Consider the following 15,882-nt stretch of genomic DNA (forward strand, 5'->3'; position numbering starts at 1 on the left):
CCAAAACTCTTGCTGGCATAAACTTATGGAAAGAAATTGGGTATAATTTACCCCTCCCTTGCATTGTGTATAATGTGTCATTTTGAAAGCTATACTGGGGATCTCTGTCACCTTCACAGATGTCAGGTCTGTTCCCTGTAGTGCTTGGAAAAAGACCCTAGTTTAAAGAATGCCCCAGAAGTTGAAGGTGTAAAACAAGCCAGGCTTTATAATGATTGATTCTGATATAGATGATGCACTGAAGAAGAAGAATGTTTGGTCGAGTGCTCTGCAGTCACCTTTATAAGATGAGTACAGACTTACCAGTCCGGAATCTAACAAGCAAATACTCTTTTCATTAAAATACTGCATGATATTATCTCTCTCAGACAGTCTCATGAGAGTGTCTAGCTCAGAGGCTAAGACTGAAAAGCTTACCGCTTGCTAGGATAGGGTCTCTACAGAGCCAGGCTTAAGAGCAAAATCCTGTATATGCACTCTGTGGATACAGAGACAGCATCAGTTGTAAGGCACACTTCCAAAGCATTAAGATTATTATTTGATAATATTCTTAACAGGCTCGATCTATAACTGGTGTAGTCTGCAAGGATGCCGTGCCAATTTAAACCAGCTGAGTCAGATGCCGTTTGGTACAGTTAACATGTAATACTTGCTATTACGTAAGCAAGGACTATAGCTATGCCAGGCATTTCCTGGGGCTTAACGACCAGCTGTGATCCCATGACAATCCCAAGAATTCTCAGCTGGCTACTAATCCACAAAAATGCTCTGTCCCAAAGGCTTATTCCTATTACAGGTTTTTCACTGTCCTCTTTTAGCATGTGTAGATGAGTAACAGAAAGCCAGGTAGTTGCCATTAGCTGCAGTAAAATAACTACCCTGTGGTGATAGTTTCAGCTAAGTAAGTGCTAAGAATAAGGGTCATAGGCTACTGATTTCTCAGAAACAGTTGTCCAACACTGTTGTTCACTACTAAGCGAAAAAGATGTGGTTGTCTTATTTTACAGAACAAGCAAGAAATGCTGATGTTGTTTTATGTGCTTATGTCATAGAACAATACGACCTGACAGTGTTGTCCGTTCAATTTACAAAGCCACTGGCTGTTCAGATAATCCTAACCACCACGTGATCTACTTGGAGCATGTTGTTGTGCGCATCACTATTACTCACCCACGACGTGGAGACTTGGCAATTTACCTGACCTCTCCTTCTGGAACTAGGTCACAGCTCTTGGCCAACAGGTACAGTATGACAACGCAGCTTCACAGTCAAGTCATTACAGTAGGTTCACTGGCAGACACAGGCTAATTACTTTTTCTGAGAGATGAGAAGAGTGAAGTGCAAATGAACTCAAAGATGACAATTTCTGTCTTTATCGGTAGAAGAGTAGGCTGTAAACCTGTTGAAGGACATCGTCACCAAAACAAAGATTAGTAAATTTCAGTAGCCTTCTGGGGCTCACCAATTATTGGAGGGCTGGAAAATGTGAAGAAAATAGTAACAGGCTGAGTGTTACAGAAGGAAGCTGAATGGAACTGTGTTTCTACATACTATTGGCACTCATTTTTCATTTTGCTTGAATCAGACAGAATAGTATACTATTTTCTTCAAGCTTTGTGAATGCGATTATGACTCCCGATGTTACCAATTTCTATATCCTTTTCCCCTTTGCATATTCAAGTAGTATGCTCAACTTGTGAAAGGCTCCTAGTAGGACAATGCTGAGAAGTTGCACTAGTAGTTTGAAATTAACGAATCCATTTGAAAACAGCCTATTAAATTTTTTTTAAAGTCAGCCATTTCCTTCCTCCCACAGATTTGTGGTGGATACTTGCTTTTGAAAGTCCAGCCACTCTACCACTAAGAAATCTCAGTCCTTTTCCCTTTGTCTCACCTTTGTGTTATGTTCTTGGAGAAACTGTGACACTGCCTGAGATTTGTCTCTTTTTCTCAGGCTCGACTCAAACCAAGTATCTTTTTATCCAGTACGGTATTTCCAGCATTAGGGCAATTTCAGTCCCTGGAGATGAGGTGCATCATTAGTATTTGTGTTCAGCAAACTGACAGTCTTCTCAGTCATATTTCTTTTTCTGTGGTCTAATCCTTCCCAGATAAATCTTGCTAAATCAGTGATCAATACCACTGCCTCCTACCAGAGATGGTTAAAGCACTAAGAAACCCCAGAGACCTTCTCAAACTCTACGTCGGTTCTAGATGTGCGAATAAGCTACAGTTGCAATAAGAAATGTTTCTATACTTCTATACTTCTGGCTAGAAAATCCCCTTTCTGATGGGACCATAGTATGACAGGGAAAAATTTTTCCTTGTTGGCTAGCAGATTTAGATGACTGCCATTCTGCTGGACACAGAGGATGGCTGCCAAACAGAAGTTAATGACTTCGGTGTTTTTATGTATCTCAGAAAAAGCAAAAGGTGCCATACGTCAAACCTATGTTGTGAGAACTCTTCTGCCGTCCCACTCAAGTCTTCACAAAAGTTTATATCCCCAGCCTTATTCTTCAGGGCTTTTAATGAATTGAGTGTGGCCTGCTTTCCAGACTGCCTCGTCATCCACGTTTCCCCAGCCAGATTTGCTGATATAGTGACTATGTAGCCCTGGAGATTTGCGTGTCTGCCTATCCCTCAGGGGGTAGAAGGACTTACTTTTTCTCTTGAAAGGAAGAATCTGTTTTGGAAATAGGTGGAGCTCAAATGGTCTTGGTTCGATTGAAGTGTGAACCTGTATTTTCATTAGAGAGAAGGTTAATTTAAAAAAAAAATTATACTGGGTGTACTCTTCGAGCTGTAGACATTAATTCATCAAATGGAGGGAAAGTTGTCCTGGAATTTTAGAGCTCTCTGTAATGTATCTTCTGTTTCATTATGAGTGTTGTCAGTGCCTTACTGATAAAGCACATGGGCACACACATCTGTGTATCTCCCTGCTACACTGAACAAAGAATTTGTCCTCTGCTAACCAGTGCAGAGGCGGACGTCTACCCTCTAAGCAGTTATGAAACAGGCTTTTGTTTTTCTGTTTGAAGAAATCTTTGTTTAGTTTTCTATTCAATTTTCACGCAGCAGTTCTTCCATGCTTCAAAATGAAAAAAATTAGAAGTCCTCCAACAAGGTATCCAAACAAAACAATCTCGTGTAAACCCAGTGGTCTTAACACAGCTAACTTTTGGCTCTAGGCTTTCATGTCTTGCAGCTGACTCACAGCAAGTGAGAGATAAAGACATTCCAGTATTCACAGTTCACCTCTGGTGATGACTGGTGTGTGGAATAGGTACAAAGTTTAATTCAGTCAGTCTCTTTGTAACCCCTACACCTTAGAAAGAGATTATTTTCTTTACATGTGGTAGAGAGAGACAACGCAAATGGATGTTTTAAAATAAGGTGTTGTTCAGCTGTTTCTTACCCTATACTATCAGAAGGCTAACCAAAAAACCAAAAAAATCTGAAAGGCCTTTTAATATTTTGCCACTTCCCAAAAAACCTTTTATTCTGACAGAGCGAATGCTCATACAGTCGCACCAGAGTTTCCCTTCTGATGCAAGCTTCAGAGATGTTCTGACCTGTCAGTCACATTTGGCTGAAAGAAAAAACTCTAGGCTCCTGATATTAAGGAAAAAATGTATTTTACAAACTCTAGGTCTGAAATACCTAGCTTCTTCATAAGCCCTTTCTTAGAGTAAAGTGAAGGATATGGGCACAGTACTTTTTAAAATGGTATTTCAAGGCTTGTTTTATTTGGTCTTGCTGGAAGAAGTCTTACAGCTTAGTGATCTTGCAAATAGTGATGTAATGAATGTTGTTGAGTGTGTATGTTTTAGCATCATGTTACAAAATGAAACCCGGAGTAAGAGCATTGTTATTCACTAATATGAGAATTTAGTTATGAAGCATTTGATTTTTCAAATATTGTAGATGAGAGCACTAGAATAAATGCATTCAAGTACAAGCAGCATGCAGAGATGCATTGGCAGCAAGTGGTCTCATGTTTTTTTCTATAAGCCAAGGTCCCAGAGGCTGTTGTACATTGCTACTACCTGACTGAGACGCTTTTCTCAGACATACAAGACCTTTTAATGCACACGTACATGATTAATAGCAGCAATACCAGCTGTTTTTACTGAACCCAGGGAAAACCTCATTGCTTTACCATTACTCATCTGGGTTTAATTTGAAACAGTTTGCTGGTAAAATGTCTTAAAGTGCAAAAGGTATATTTTACACATGTGCACTTCTTCTCCACCAATTCTGGAAGAGTCATTGTGTAGTTTCTGGTGCATTGACGAGTAGGTCCCTCAAGGCAATATCTGGCCTTTTTTCTGCATATTTTATCGTTAATGTTGGCATCCTCTAAAATGACTTCAGTAAGAAAACTTGTTAGTCAGAGGCGATGTGGATTCCTTTTCAGGCATTTGGTGGATTACACTGTCACTGGCTTGAGCCTCATGTGCATTCTTCAAAAACTGCATTACAGGGAACATCTGCTTTGTTGTTTGGAAAGTACTAAACATGATTACATTGGATGTACTGCAGCAGAGGAAAATACAGGCTTGGAAAGTGCTGGCTGATGTGAGGATGAGGCTGCAGTAAAGTCCAAAGGGGAACAGTATCCCCTTTTTGAAAACAATTGGCCATTGGTTTTGGCAGCATGGTTTTTTGAGACATACCGAGGTCAGTTCTAACAGACACTCGGTACAGGGGGGCTATGGAGGAGAGATGCTAAATACAAAGAGGATAGAAGAAGCAAACTTAGGGCTCGTTTGTCTCCCACTGAAGTCATGGCTTGTTTAATTCTTGCCCTTTAAATTTAAAGCAGCTGCTGCCATTCGAACTGCGTAACTGAAATTTTTTAGCCACGTGGTGGCAAGTTTCCAGGCCACTAGCTTCCTATGCTTATATGGCACTGACATTAATAATACCTCTGTTCAGTAACAAAGGGAAGTATTTTCATGACCATCTTTTTCCTATCATGAAACCTTAGATAATCAGTAAATTTTAATAATACCCTCCTCTGCGGGAAACTTTTAGATGAAAAACAAGGTATTCTAATCTTACTTGCCAGTTTGCTTCATAAAAAGTCTTGGTGATCAGAAGTAGAAGAAACTTTTTCTTCATAGGAGCACATTTTGGTTTCTGGACCGGTCCATCTTACATCTTTATTGCAGTTTACACATTATACTCTAATAAAAAAAAGCAATATTTTAGGTATCCAAATAAAATGAAAAGGATAAGGCCAGCCTTCATGCTGAGTCTCACTGTTACAGTAACTGAAAGGATTCCGTGGTGGTATCATTAAGTCCAGGATGAGCAAACAATAATCCTCTTCTTGTACTGTGTCTATAGGATGCAGTAGTTCTTGGAAAATTGTTTCTCCCAACTTGTACTTGCTATGTTTTATTTCATTCATGTTATCTACATCTTTTTTTCTTCTTTTTTTTTTTTGGGGGGGCGGGGGGTGGTGAATAGAGATCCCGCTACCCTTCTACCACCCGTTCTTTGAATTGCAAAATGCATCATTAAAAGTCTGACTTTCTTTGCCATAGTCACAGTGGGAGTGAAGATAAGTAGCCAACAACATATTTGGGATTCAGCTAAATGTCTTGGCTTCTGAGGTTTGTATTGAACCAAACAGAAAAGGGAATAGTTGTTTAAGGCAGGCTGAGGAAGAATACCTAGGGTATCTACTTCCTGCAGATAGGTTTGCCCCAGCTACTATAGTGAGAATGAATTAATCTTTTCCTAGCCCTATGAAAAGTTGCCCCACCTCAATCTTACTGTAACACTTACGACATTGAGTTTCACTTGGAATAAACTGGATTGTGTGATGGACAGTCAGCGTCCCCTACTGCCCTCGCCTTAATCAGATGTTCCTTTTCAAACCTAGGATCGGGTAGGAAAAGTCTGCACAGAGGGCACTGGGTTCAGTCATGCTCTTGCATTAGGATTTCTGCCTGTTTAGAGTGAGGTTTCTGAAGGTTTACCATAACTTCAATAGGAAAGCACGTGCAGCTTTTAAGAAGACAGCTATAAGTGTCAGCCATACAGCTGACTGACCAATGTGGTGCGTGGAGCTCAGCAGCTTGATGTGTCTGTACGTTGTGATGGAGCATTTCATGTGGATATGCATAGTCCCTGGGGACAAGCTCTGCATATTTACAGATGTTGGTTGCTGTACTATCCACTACTTCAAGCTTACAGGCACTGTACCGTATTGTTCATGCCACTCTTCTCCAAACAGCTTTATCATGACAACTCAGAGATCTACATTGCTTCACAAAATTAACTGTGATAACCAGATGTCAAATGGAAATTTAGAAAACAAGAAGCATATGCATACATTTTAAATACGTCTTCTTTAGGTCCACATCCAGCAGTTTTAAGTGATCTTCCCTGACACATGTAGGTGAGAGAGCTTCTGAAGTGCCTGTATGCTCTCTGACCGTGTCTCTTTTTCCTGAATACTTCAGTGCAGATGGGCAGTAGGATCTGGCTGAAGCTTTGGTTAAGTCAGTTTGGTCTGGCTGCAGTACCTCAGGGGCTACATCTCACAGGGAGCTGGTGGTTGAACCCTATGGAGAAGAGCTGCTCTAAGGAGAATAGTTGACGAAAGCATTTTCAGGTGCGGAGCTCGGAAAGGCACTCTGTACTCTTTTCAAACTCTAAGCTCACTTGAAGTCTTGTGGCCAGTTAGACTAGTGGGAAGGACCACTTGCCTCTCAGGCTACCGATTTAGTAGGCTGGAGCACCTTATAATCAAAGATGCTGCTACAGAGGAGAAAATAACCTTCTCTTGCCCCCTGCTCCACTGCAGCCCCAGCCACTGTCAGGCTTCCTGGCTGTCAATGTGGTCAGTTCAATATACAAGCATGGCTGTCAGTCAGATGCAGCTGCACCTTCTGAGATGAAAAAGAGATCTTGATGATAGAAAAGCTCCTTTTATGCATTTTCCTTTTATTGTTTGTGATGGGCGATGGTGGTGTTACCAAATGGATCTCCTACCCCTGCTGCCTTTTGTGACATAAAATTATAAAATAAAATAAAACAAACTCTTCTGAACATTTAGGAACTTAGATTCTCTCTGCTAAAAAGCTGATACATTTCTTTCTTTGGTATTTTTAATGCTAGTAGATTTAACTGTGAGAGAATAGCCTTATGTTTCTACTCATGGAATTTCAGGAAACTGGTTTATTGTCTTCCTCTAGGTCTAAAATTTGATTACAGATTAATATTTCTGCTTGAAGTTATATTCTTAAATACAAAGATGATTAAATTTCTATGCTGAAGTGGTAGCAATGAAAGACACCAAGACTCATGAATTTGTTTTAAGGAAATAATTCTTTTACTCTACACTCTGTAACATATATATTCTTATATAAACCTACGTATGGCATGTGATGAGTGTGTCATAAAGTTTCTCAGAGAGACAGAAGTCATTATTTTTAAATGTAATGCTCTTCATTGTAAGCAGCAGCCCATAATTTGTTTCTCTGGGTATAGTCAGTCCTGTAGTCACATTCACTCTAACTTGAATGTCCTGTTACTAAGAGAGGTCGTCTGAGTAAGTGAGTAACAGATCCGGCATTCTGTTGTGGTTATATTAACAAACAAGTTACAAACATTCAAATGCTGTTACAAGCTTTGGTACTTAAAAGCATGTTATGTGCATGAGTACAGGTGTTGCAGATGTATGTGGTCGTGGTCATAGTCATAAAAGTTATCAGATTATTCTTATAGCCTTGTTTAACTATTTTAATCTATAATAACCTGGAATAGTCAACTAACAATTCATCAGACCATACACTAGTATGATAAGCTGTGTGTAAGTGAGTCCTGGATATGAATTTTGACTCACTATTAATCTGACAGATAACAAAATTAATTAACTGTCTGGACTGGCTGCATGCTCCTTAAAAGATCCTATTCCGTAAGTAATTCTTTCTGAATACGGAAAAGTACATCTGAACATTTGATCATTGCATTCATTCATTTAACACTACTGAAAGGGAAATCCATGTGTTGCCTCATAGGTTCTTTTATTTGAGAGTTTAGTGCATAAGCAGAGCACAGCAGAAATGCTTGGACCACTGAGTTATGTACAACATACACATGCAGACATCCTCAGAGTCAGTAGCTTTCTACTTTTTTCTTCAACTGTTCTTTTGATCTGTTTGTAGCTTTCTAACTTGTTTGCAGAATCTTTTGTAGAAACACAGTTTGTACATTAAAAGATTCCAACTTAAACTTTACTTTATAAAATTCAAACTAGTCTATTTCCTATGAAATAATATTAATGGATTTTCCCTATTTCCACGGGTGGAGATAGGAAAGCTTACAGTTTCAGTCATAACGTATTTTAAGTAAAGGTGTTTTTCTATATCTGTAATAAAATCCTAAGGGATTTTTGTATCTTCCTCCCAAAATTACTTAAAAGAATGATGCAATATTAAAATGGAAATCTGACAGCAATTTAAAATTCTAAAACATGACAAATCAACACCCTTAAACAAAAAATACTGTGGGAAATATTGGACTAATTGCAGTAAAAATAAACAGCAACTCGTGTTTCTGTGTATGTGAATGGAAGCCCAGTGAATGTAGAATTTACAATACAATTGTACAGTACTTACATAATAGTATATCATTTAGTTGCCACAATAGCAAAGAAGAATATTGCTGCCTTGATGGATTGACAGGTTGTTTAGAAAGTAGTACATTAGTTATCAGCAAACCATGGTATGAAAATATGACTGTTGGAAATAACCTGCATAATGACTTAAATTGAACATACCCACATGCAAACACTGCGTAATAGTTTCTACCCTTTCAGTAAATGATGTGTGCCATGCGTTTGTGAGATTTGCTGTAGTCAAACAACGGATTTAACAGTGACGTGAAACAAGCCAATTCTGCTGGCAGAATATATATATATACACACATACAGACACACACACGGATAGGCACAGGATTACATCAGAAGAAAGTCTCACTCAATTATCAATGACAATGAAGCCTAATTCAAAATAAATGTCTATATTTTAATTTAATGTTATCAGCACTAATAAAAATAGTACTGTTATAGGCATTCATCTGAAATAGAAAAATGTTGCATAAATGAGAGCGTGCTATAAAGTGCACCAGGCATGCATGTCCATACAGATCCTATCAAAGTAAGTGCCGATACGCAGTACCTGATCCCCTACCTCTGACTGACCAGTTCTGAGCAAAAAGTGTGGCATTTTATTCACATCCTGTGTGGTGATTTTTACCAGAAATTGACACATAACTCAATTGCTACAAAAGTATCCTGCTTTCCCAATGTTTGCAGAACTTCACAACCTTTTGAGACTAAAGCTTGAAATTAGCTTAGGAAAAAAAAAACAGTAAAGAATCAAGTGAGTGTAAAATATCGTATTTTTTTGTAGTCTAATACTAGAGTTTTCTCTATTTGATGGAAAAGTTTTAAATCTATAGGATTTTCTACTGCAGAGATCTTGTTTTATGAAACATATTTAAGCATAGCTATTACCAGTGGAATTTTCACACTTAAAGACCAAATTAAAATAGTGAGATATATATGTATATACATACATATATACGTATATATTGCATAAAAGTAAAAAATAGATATACATACTTATGTGTATATATGTGTACATACATGTGTGTGTTCCGCAGTGCTTGTTGTGGGAGTTTGAGTAACTGAAACACTTGTCACTAGGGTCTGAGTAGCTGTAGAGCTTGTTGTGGGAGTTTGCGTGATACACACATACATATATATGGGTATATATTTTTTAAAGCTGAGCTGTGCTGTTTTATTGGAGGCAACAGTCTTGATTAGACTGTACCTCCCATCAATAGCTTTGGGGTACCAGGCAACATGCTGTGAGCACTGAATAAAAGTGCAAACTCTCTTGTGTCTCTCCAAAATCTCATTAATAAATTCCAGTTTTAGGTAATAAAATCTCTGGCCAGTCCTCCTTTCCCTTGCCCCATGGGATCAGCATCACATTGCAGCCTCCAAACTGGGCCCCCATGCTAGGAATTACCGTAATCCAGGCCTAAGCTCCAACCTCTTCACCCAAGACCTAAGTAATTAAATTATGGTAATGTTGTTGGTTAGATGAAACCATCAGATGCCATTAGTCTCTAAGTTTTACCCAAACTCAATTCTGTCAGTTGTTTGAAGAGAGTGATACCTTGGTCATTTGAGGATTGAGAGCAATGTCTCAGTTACATTTTATTTCCTCACAAGAAGTCACATATATTGAATTGCTAATATTGTCTCAGTCACTTAATACTCTTTGTTGGTTTTAAACCGCTTTTAAGTATTCCAATCCAAAGCCAAAAGTACATGTAACAGAAATTTTCCAACTGCCATGATTTAACCCCTGCTGGCAACTAAGCCCCACGCAGCCACTCACTCCCTTCTTCCTGGTGGGATGGGGGAGAGAATCGGAAGACTAAAAGTGAGAAAATTAGTGAGTTGAGATAAAGCTAGTTTAGTTGATAAAGCAAAAGCCATGCACACAAGCGAAGTGAAACAAGGCATTCATTCACCACTTCCCATCAGGAGGCAGGTGTTCAGCCATCTCCAGGAAAGCAGGGCTCCATCACGCATAATGCCTACTTGGGAAGACGAACACTATCACTCTGAACATCTCTGCCTTCCTTCTTCTCCTCACAGCTTTATGTACTGGGCATGACATCATATGGTGTGGAATATCCCTTTGGTCAGTTGGGGTCAGCTGTCCCAGCTGCGTCCCCTCCCAACTCCTTGCACACCTCCAGCCTACTCACTGGTGGGATGGGGTGAGAAGCAGAAAAGGCCTTGACATTGTGTAAGCACTGCTCAACCATAACTAAAACATGCCTCTATTATTCACACTATTTTCAGCACAAATCCAGAACACAGCCCCATACTAGCTACTATGAAGAAAATTAACTCTACCCCAGCCAAAACCAGAACACCAAATTACTAGTTGTTTGTATTTACATCATGCTATTAAAGCAATGGATATGCTGTATTATGTGCACTTTTCCCAAGACATATGAATCCTATTAAACAGTATTAGCAATTTTTTTTTTGTGCAATGAATTCTTTTTCCATTCTCTTTCATGTTATGACAAATGATGGCATGTAAAGAATCTCTTCCATCAAAAAAACAAGCAACTGTTGGATGTACTTGAAATACGTGTGGGAAAACCATCACAAGTAACATTATGTAAAGTCACAGATCAATGAACTGGCTAATTATTGTATCATTCAAGAGTCTGCAGGCTTGGAGGCTTAGCTCCCCCAGTAAAATGGTTCACTTAAAATAATGTCATGATAAGGTCCCTTCCAACCAAAACCATTTTATGATTCTATGATTTATTTTAGGCTATTTGACCATTCCATGGAAGGATTCAAAAACTGGGAGTTTATGACTACTCACTGCTGGAGTGAAAAAGCAGCAGGTGACTGGATCTTGGAAATATGTGACACTCCATCTCAGCTGAGAAATTTCAAGACTCCAGGTATGACTCTAACCTTTATTTGGGCTCAGTGAATTCAGAATAATGCTTGCAGTTGCTCATACTGCCTTGACTGTTCTCCAACTTTTATTTACAGCTGGAACATCTCACTGATTTTAGTGTGAAGGCAGAGCTGCAAAGAGCATTATTCTTAATTTCAGTTATCAATGCACTCCTTATTTTTATGTTGCTCTTATTTGCCATTTAAGACACATGATTCTCTTTTATTTTGAACTTACTTTTGGTTTCCTTGGAGAATTTCATCTTCTCAGGAGTAAACTGGCTTGTTTCCTGCAGTCATATGTGTTGCCTCAAAGTAGACTTCGGCCATTTAGAACTACATCATACCAGACATGAATTCTTCAAGCAGAAACAGGCCCCTGTACCATCTGACAGGTTACCAAAAGTCAGTGCTTTAAAAAAACACCAGGTCTTTCCTAGGTGCAGTTTTCAAGGAAAAAGATACAAAACTGCAAGAAACTGCATGTACTACATTTGAAAGAAATTATAGTATCTTCAAATACAGACATGTGTTTTCTTGAATGTTGAATACAGATTTATCAGACAAGTCTTCAAGTTAGAGCAGCCCAGAGTTACTCTGTTCTGTATTCCTGTTGTCTGTGACTTTCATGGCTGAGCTAGGGCCCATATTTACTTGACCTACATCAGCTATATAGGGCCCAGGGATTTATTTATTTTCATCTTGTTTTGTTTTTTTTTTTTCTTTGTATTTTTTATCCTACTCATAAGAAAAAGTGGCATTTATGGGTGTTTACACAACTAGAAAATCCCACTATACAAGAGAAAGAAATTACAGCTCACTACCACTGGTAGGTTGCATTGTGCTCCTGTGTGTATGGGCAGAGTGCTCAGATCTGGCATTCGTCCACTCACGAACTGTGCTCCTAGTAAGAATTTTTGAGGCTACACACTTTCTTCTGCTTTTAATTCCCAGTGCATTGTTCACTTTCATTCACATATTTCAGTATGAGCACTTTGAAAGAAATGGAGATTGAGAGAAGGGCTTTCAAAGAGACTCGCGGGAGTACATGCTTACTTCTGTGTGCTGGTTATGAGAGAGGAGTATATACTTGGCTCTGGACTTAGAGAAAATTTAAACCTTAAAAACCATTTTGAAATAGATACATTATACCCAGACAAAAATACCACTGTTTATGCATGAATACTGAATGAGTATAGCCCTTCCTTCAGAGCCCGACATCACAGTAGATGGAAATCCGTTAACAGAAATAATTGAAGGTGAAATATCACTTAAACAAATAATCTATATTAAAACTCATTAGAGAGACAAATACTACTGATGTATTGGAAATCATTTATCACTAAATCTATATTAACACTTACTCTGATTGGACAGCATGTCAGAATGCAATAATATTACATTGGAAGTGACAAATCTAGTTGATTACTGCTTTCTGAGAAGTAAAAATTAATTGTAAGAATTCTGCTGTGAAATATATTTAGGACTACAGTGACATTAGCAATAGACTTAGTTTATAATTCAGTGAAATAAAAGATACATTCTGTCTCAGGCAACTAAGTAAACTTACAAAGCAGTAAGAGTTTTCTTATTGATTTGCTAAAAATCAATTCTGAATTTTAAGACATAGATGTTAAAGTACTTGAAGCTGTAAGAATATATCTTTGTGAACTTAACAACAGAGGATTTTGAAGTATGTTTGTTGATGAATTAGTAGGTTATTGGAAGTCATTAAAACTAGTCAAATGAGCCTGGCTAAGTATAAGTAATTTTACTGTTTCTACTATGTGAAAAAGCACACATAAAGAAACATTGACTACAATGCAAACTGAAGTGATTAAAAGCTTTGAGTTTAAAAAAAGAAAGGCTAGTGTGATAGGGCATGTGCATGTAGTTGACTATTCTAGAAGAATGTTAATTGTTTCAATTCTATGTTGTCCAAGAAAGGCCCGTTAATGTTTCTGGCACCAGATGTGGAGATGGAGTACTTCGTCTTCCTCTTGGTTGAAGTTTGGTTTGTCAAGTTATTCAGATTAGAAAGAAGACTATGTGCTGTTGACCTGTTCAAGGTATATGTGCCTTTCTGGGAGGCCAGCTGGTCCAATCACTCCTGCAGCTTTCAAACTCATTAGGGCTATTTCCATCACAGCTTAGGGCAAGCCAGGGCACAGGAGGATTTCTAATGTGTGAATATGAAGTCGTCCAGTCTCCTTCCTATTCCAAGTGGTGCATAGTCGAAGCTCAACTGAGTTCATGCATTTTACTGTGGACAAAAATGAACTCTCTCATTTCAAAATTATGACAAAATGGAAGTGCTGATTGTATGTTTCCTAGATAACTTTCTATCTAAAAAAATCTAACACAGAGATCAGCCTCAGTCAGCTGCTGTTGAAATTGATAGACTGAATGAGAATTTTAGTTCTTTATTTCTGCTCTTCATTAATTGAGTTATGGGGTTTTTAATGCAGCAAATTTAATGCAGCAAATTTAATGCTGTTTAAAAAAGTTTCTCTACCTGTCTGGTCATCAAATCATATTCTCTTATTGACTGTCTCAGTTGTCTGCATAACTTGAACTTTTTTTTAGGATGCTAAACCAGCAGTCATAGGTCAAAATTTTTTAAACCTATTATGTAATATAAGGCAAATAAGTCCCTACTGAAGACCAAGATAATCAGTGTGATTTTCAAAATTGCTGAGCAGCAAACAACTTTTTGTTAAAGTCTGTGGTAACTCTAGGGAGGCCAGTGTCCTTTAAATGTCAGCTGTATACTCAAGTGGTTAACTTTAAGCATAGCATTTTGAAAATCTTGATTATCATCCTCTAGAGCTCTGAAAGGAAAAGCCAGCATTGCCAGTGTTTCAATTTTCACTTTATTTTATCTGCTGGATCACTTCTCGCCATGGCTTTGCAGTGGTGAAAGGTTCTTAGCTAAGTGCTGTTAATTGCACCAGTAAACAAGAGCAAAGTTTCCAGTACACTAAAAAGGGGTGTTCATTAAATGCATTTGGAAAAGCAGCCATGGACTGTGAAGCAGAACTGCTCAGGGATTCGAGAGAAGGTTTGCTGTTTGGGGCTTGGGGTTTTTTTTTCAGTGCTTTAGAATTCAGTAGAGGAGAGGTATTAAACAACAACTAAGTAATTTAATTTTAATCAGGTTACTGAAAAGAGACAAAAATCAATGATTTTTAACTCCATCTTGCACTTGTTATTCCTAACGCATCCAGGAAAGTCTCTGGCTTGAAGGACAAGTTAGGGTAGGTCTTCACCTGCATATATGCCGGAACCCATGGTTCATCCAACAGACATGAAGGAGAGCCATAGTGCAACGTTTCAGCCATTTCCCGCTTCTCTTTTCCCTGGCACGCTCCCTGTACGAAGGCCTGGAAAAGAGATAGAAGCCACTTCATGGAGCGACTTCACAAACTGTTCATCTGGACTATTCTCCAGACATCTTTTATAGCCCTTTTATGTCAACAGGACAATTTAAAAGCTGCCAGCTAAATTTCCAGCTGTCATGGGTTAGGCCGCTCCGGCAACCAAACCCTACACAGTCGCTCACTCACCCTCTCCCACCCCAGAGATGAGGGAGAGAATTGAAGGAGAAAATGGGAAACCCGTGGGTTGAGATAAGAACAATTTAATACAGATAAGTACTACACAGTGTAGATGCTCACCACCCCCTCTTATCCAAAGTCCGTCTCATCCCGAAGCTGCAATCCCGGATGAACACAAGGCCTCGAAATAGAGAGGGGGAGAGAGAGAGAAAGCACCCTGAGAGTCCGAAAGTGAGAGTCCCAGAAGGGCAAAAGCCCTTCTTTCCGGCTGACCCTCACTTTTATACTGGACATGATGCTGCATGATATGGAATACTAATTGGCCAGTTTGGCCTCAGTGCTAAGTCCAAGTACAAAGTAGAGTCGTGGACTCCCTGTCCCGGCCATGCTCCCCCCCATCCTGTTGTGCTCCTGCACACTGGCAAGAACACGGCAGCTGAAAAGTCCATGAGACCTCAGTGCCAACCACAAACATCAGCTTGCTATCAACATTCTTCTCAGAGCGAGCCTCTGAGTGAAACCAAAACACGGAGCTCTTCTAGCTGCTAAAAAGAAGAGCTGACTCTGTCCCAGCTAAAACCAGGACACCAGCTTTACACTTTAAAGCCTGTTTCTGCACACTCCTGTTTTACGTACATAGTTGTATAGGTCTTAGTGGTTTATTGATTTCAATACTTTATATATACTCTTCTCAGTGCTACAGTTGCTAATCTCATGGGACTGATTTCTTTTGCTCCGTGAGGACTAAAGCCTAAAGACCCAACTCTGGAAGCAAAGGGGCAGAAAGGCCAGGTG

General features: G+C 39.0%; 1 protein-coding gene across 3 annotated transcripts in view; it reads left to right on the plus strand.

Annotated features, from left to right (window-relative positions):
- The window catches only part of PCSK5 (proprotein convertase subtilisin/kexin type 5), a 256,122-nt gene that overhangs the window by 165,265 nt on the left and 74,975 nt on the right, over positions 1 to 15,882 (plus strand). For all 3 annotated transcript variants that reach the window (XM_086629996.1, XM_086629997.1, XM_086629998.1), the window contains exons 12-13: positions 1,053 to 1,241; positions 11,396 to 11,532. In XM_086629996.1, the coding sequence (XP_086486122.1) occupies positions 1,053 to 1,241; positions 11,396 to 11,532 (326 nt within the window). The remainder of the gene's footprint in view (positions 1 to 1,052; positions 1,242 to 11,395; positions 11,533 to 15,882) is intronic.

This window comes from Tauraco erythrolophus, chromosome Z (genome assembly GCF_009769465.1).
Source record: "Tauraco erythrolophus isolate bTauEry1 chromosome Z, bTauEry1.pri, whole genome shotgun sequence".
Taxonomy (NCBI): Eukaryota; Metazoa; Chordata; class Aves; order Musophagiformes; family Musophagidae; genus Tauraco; species Tauraco erythrolophus.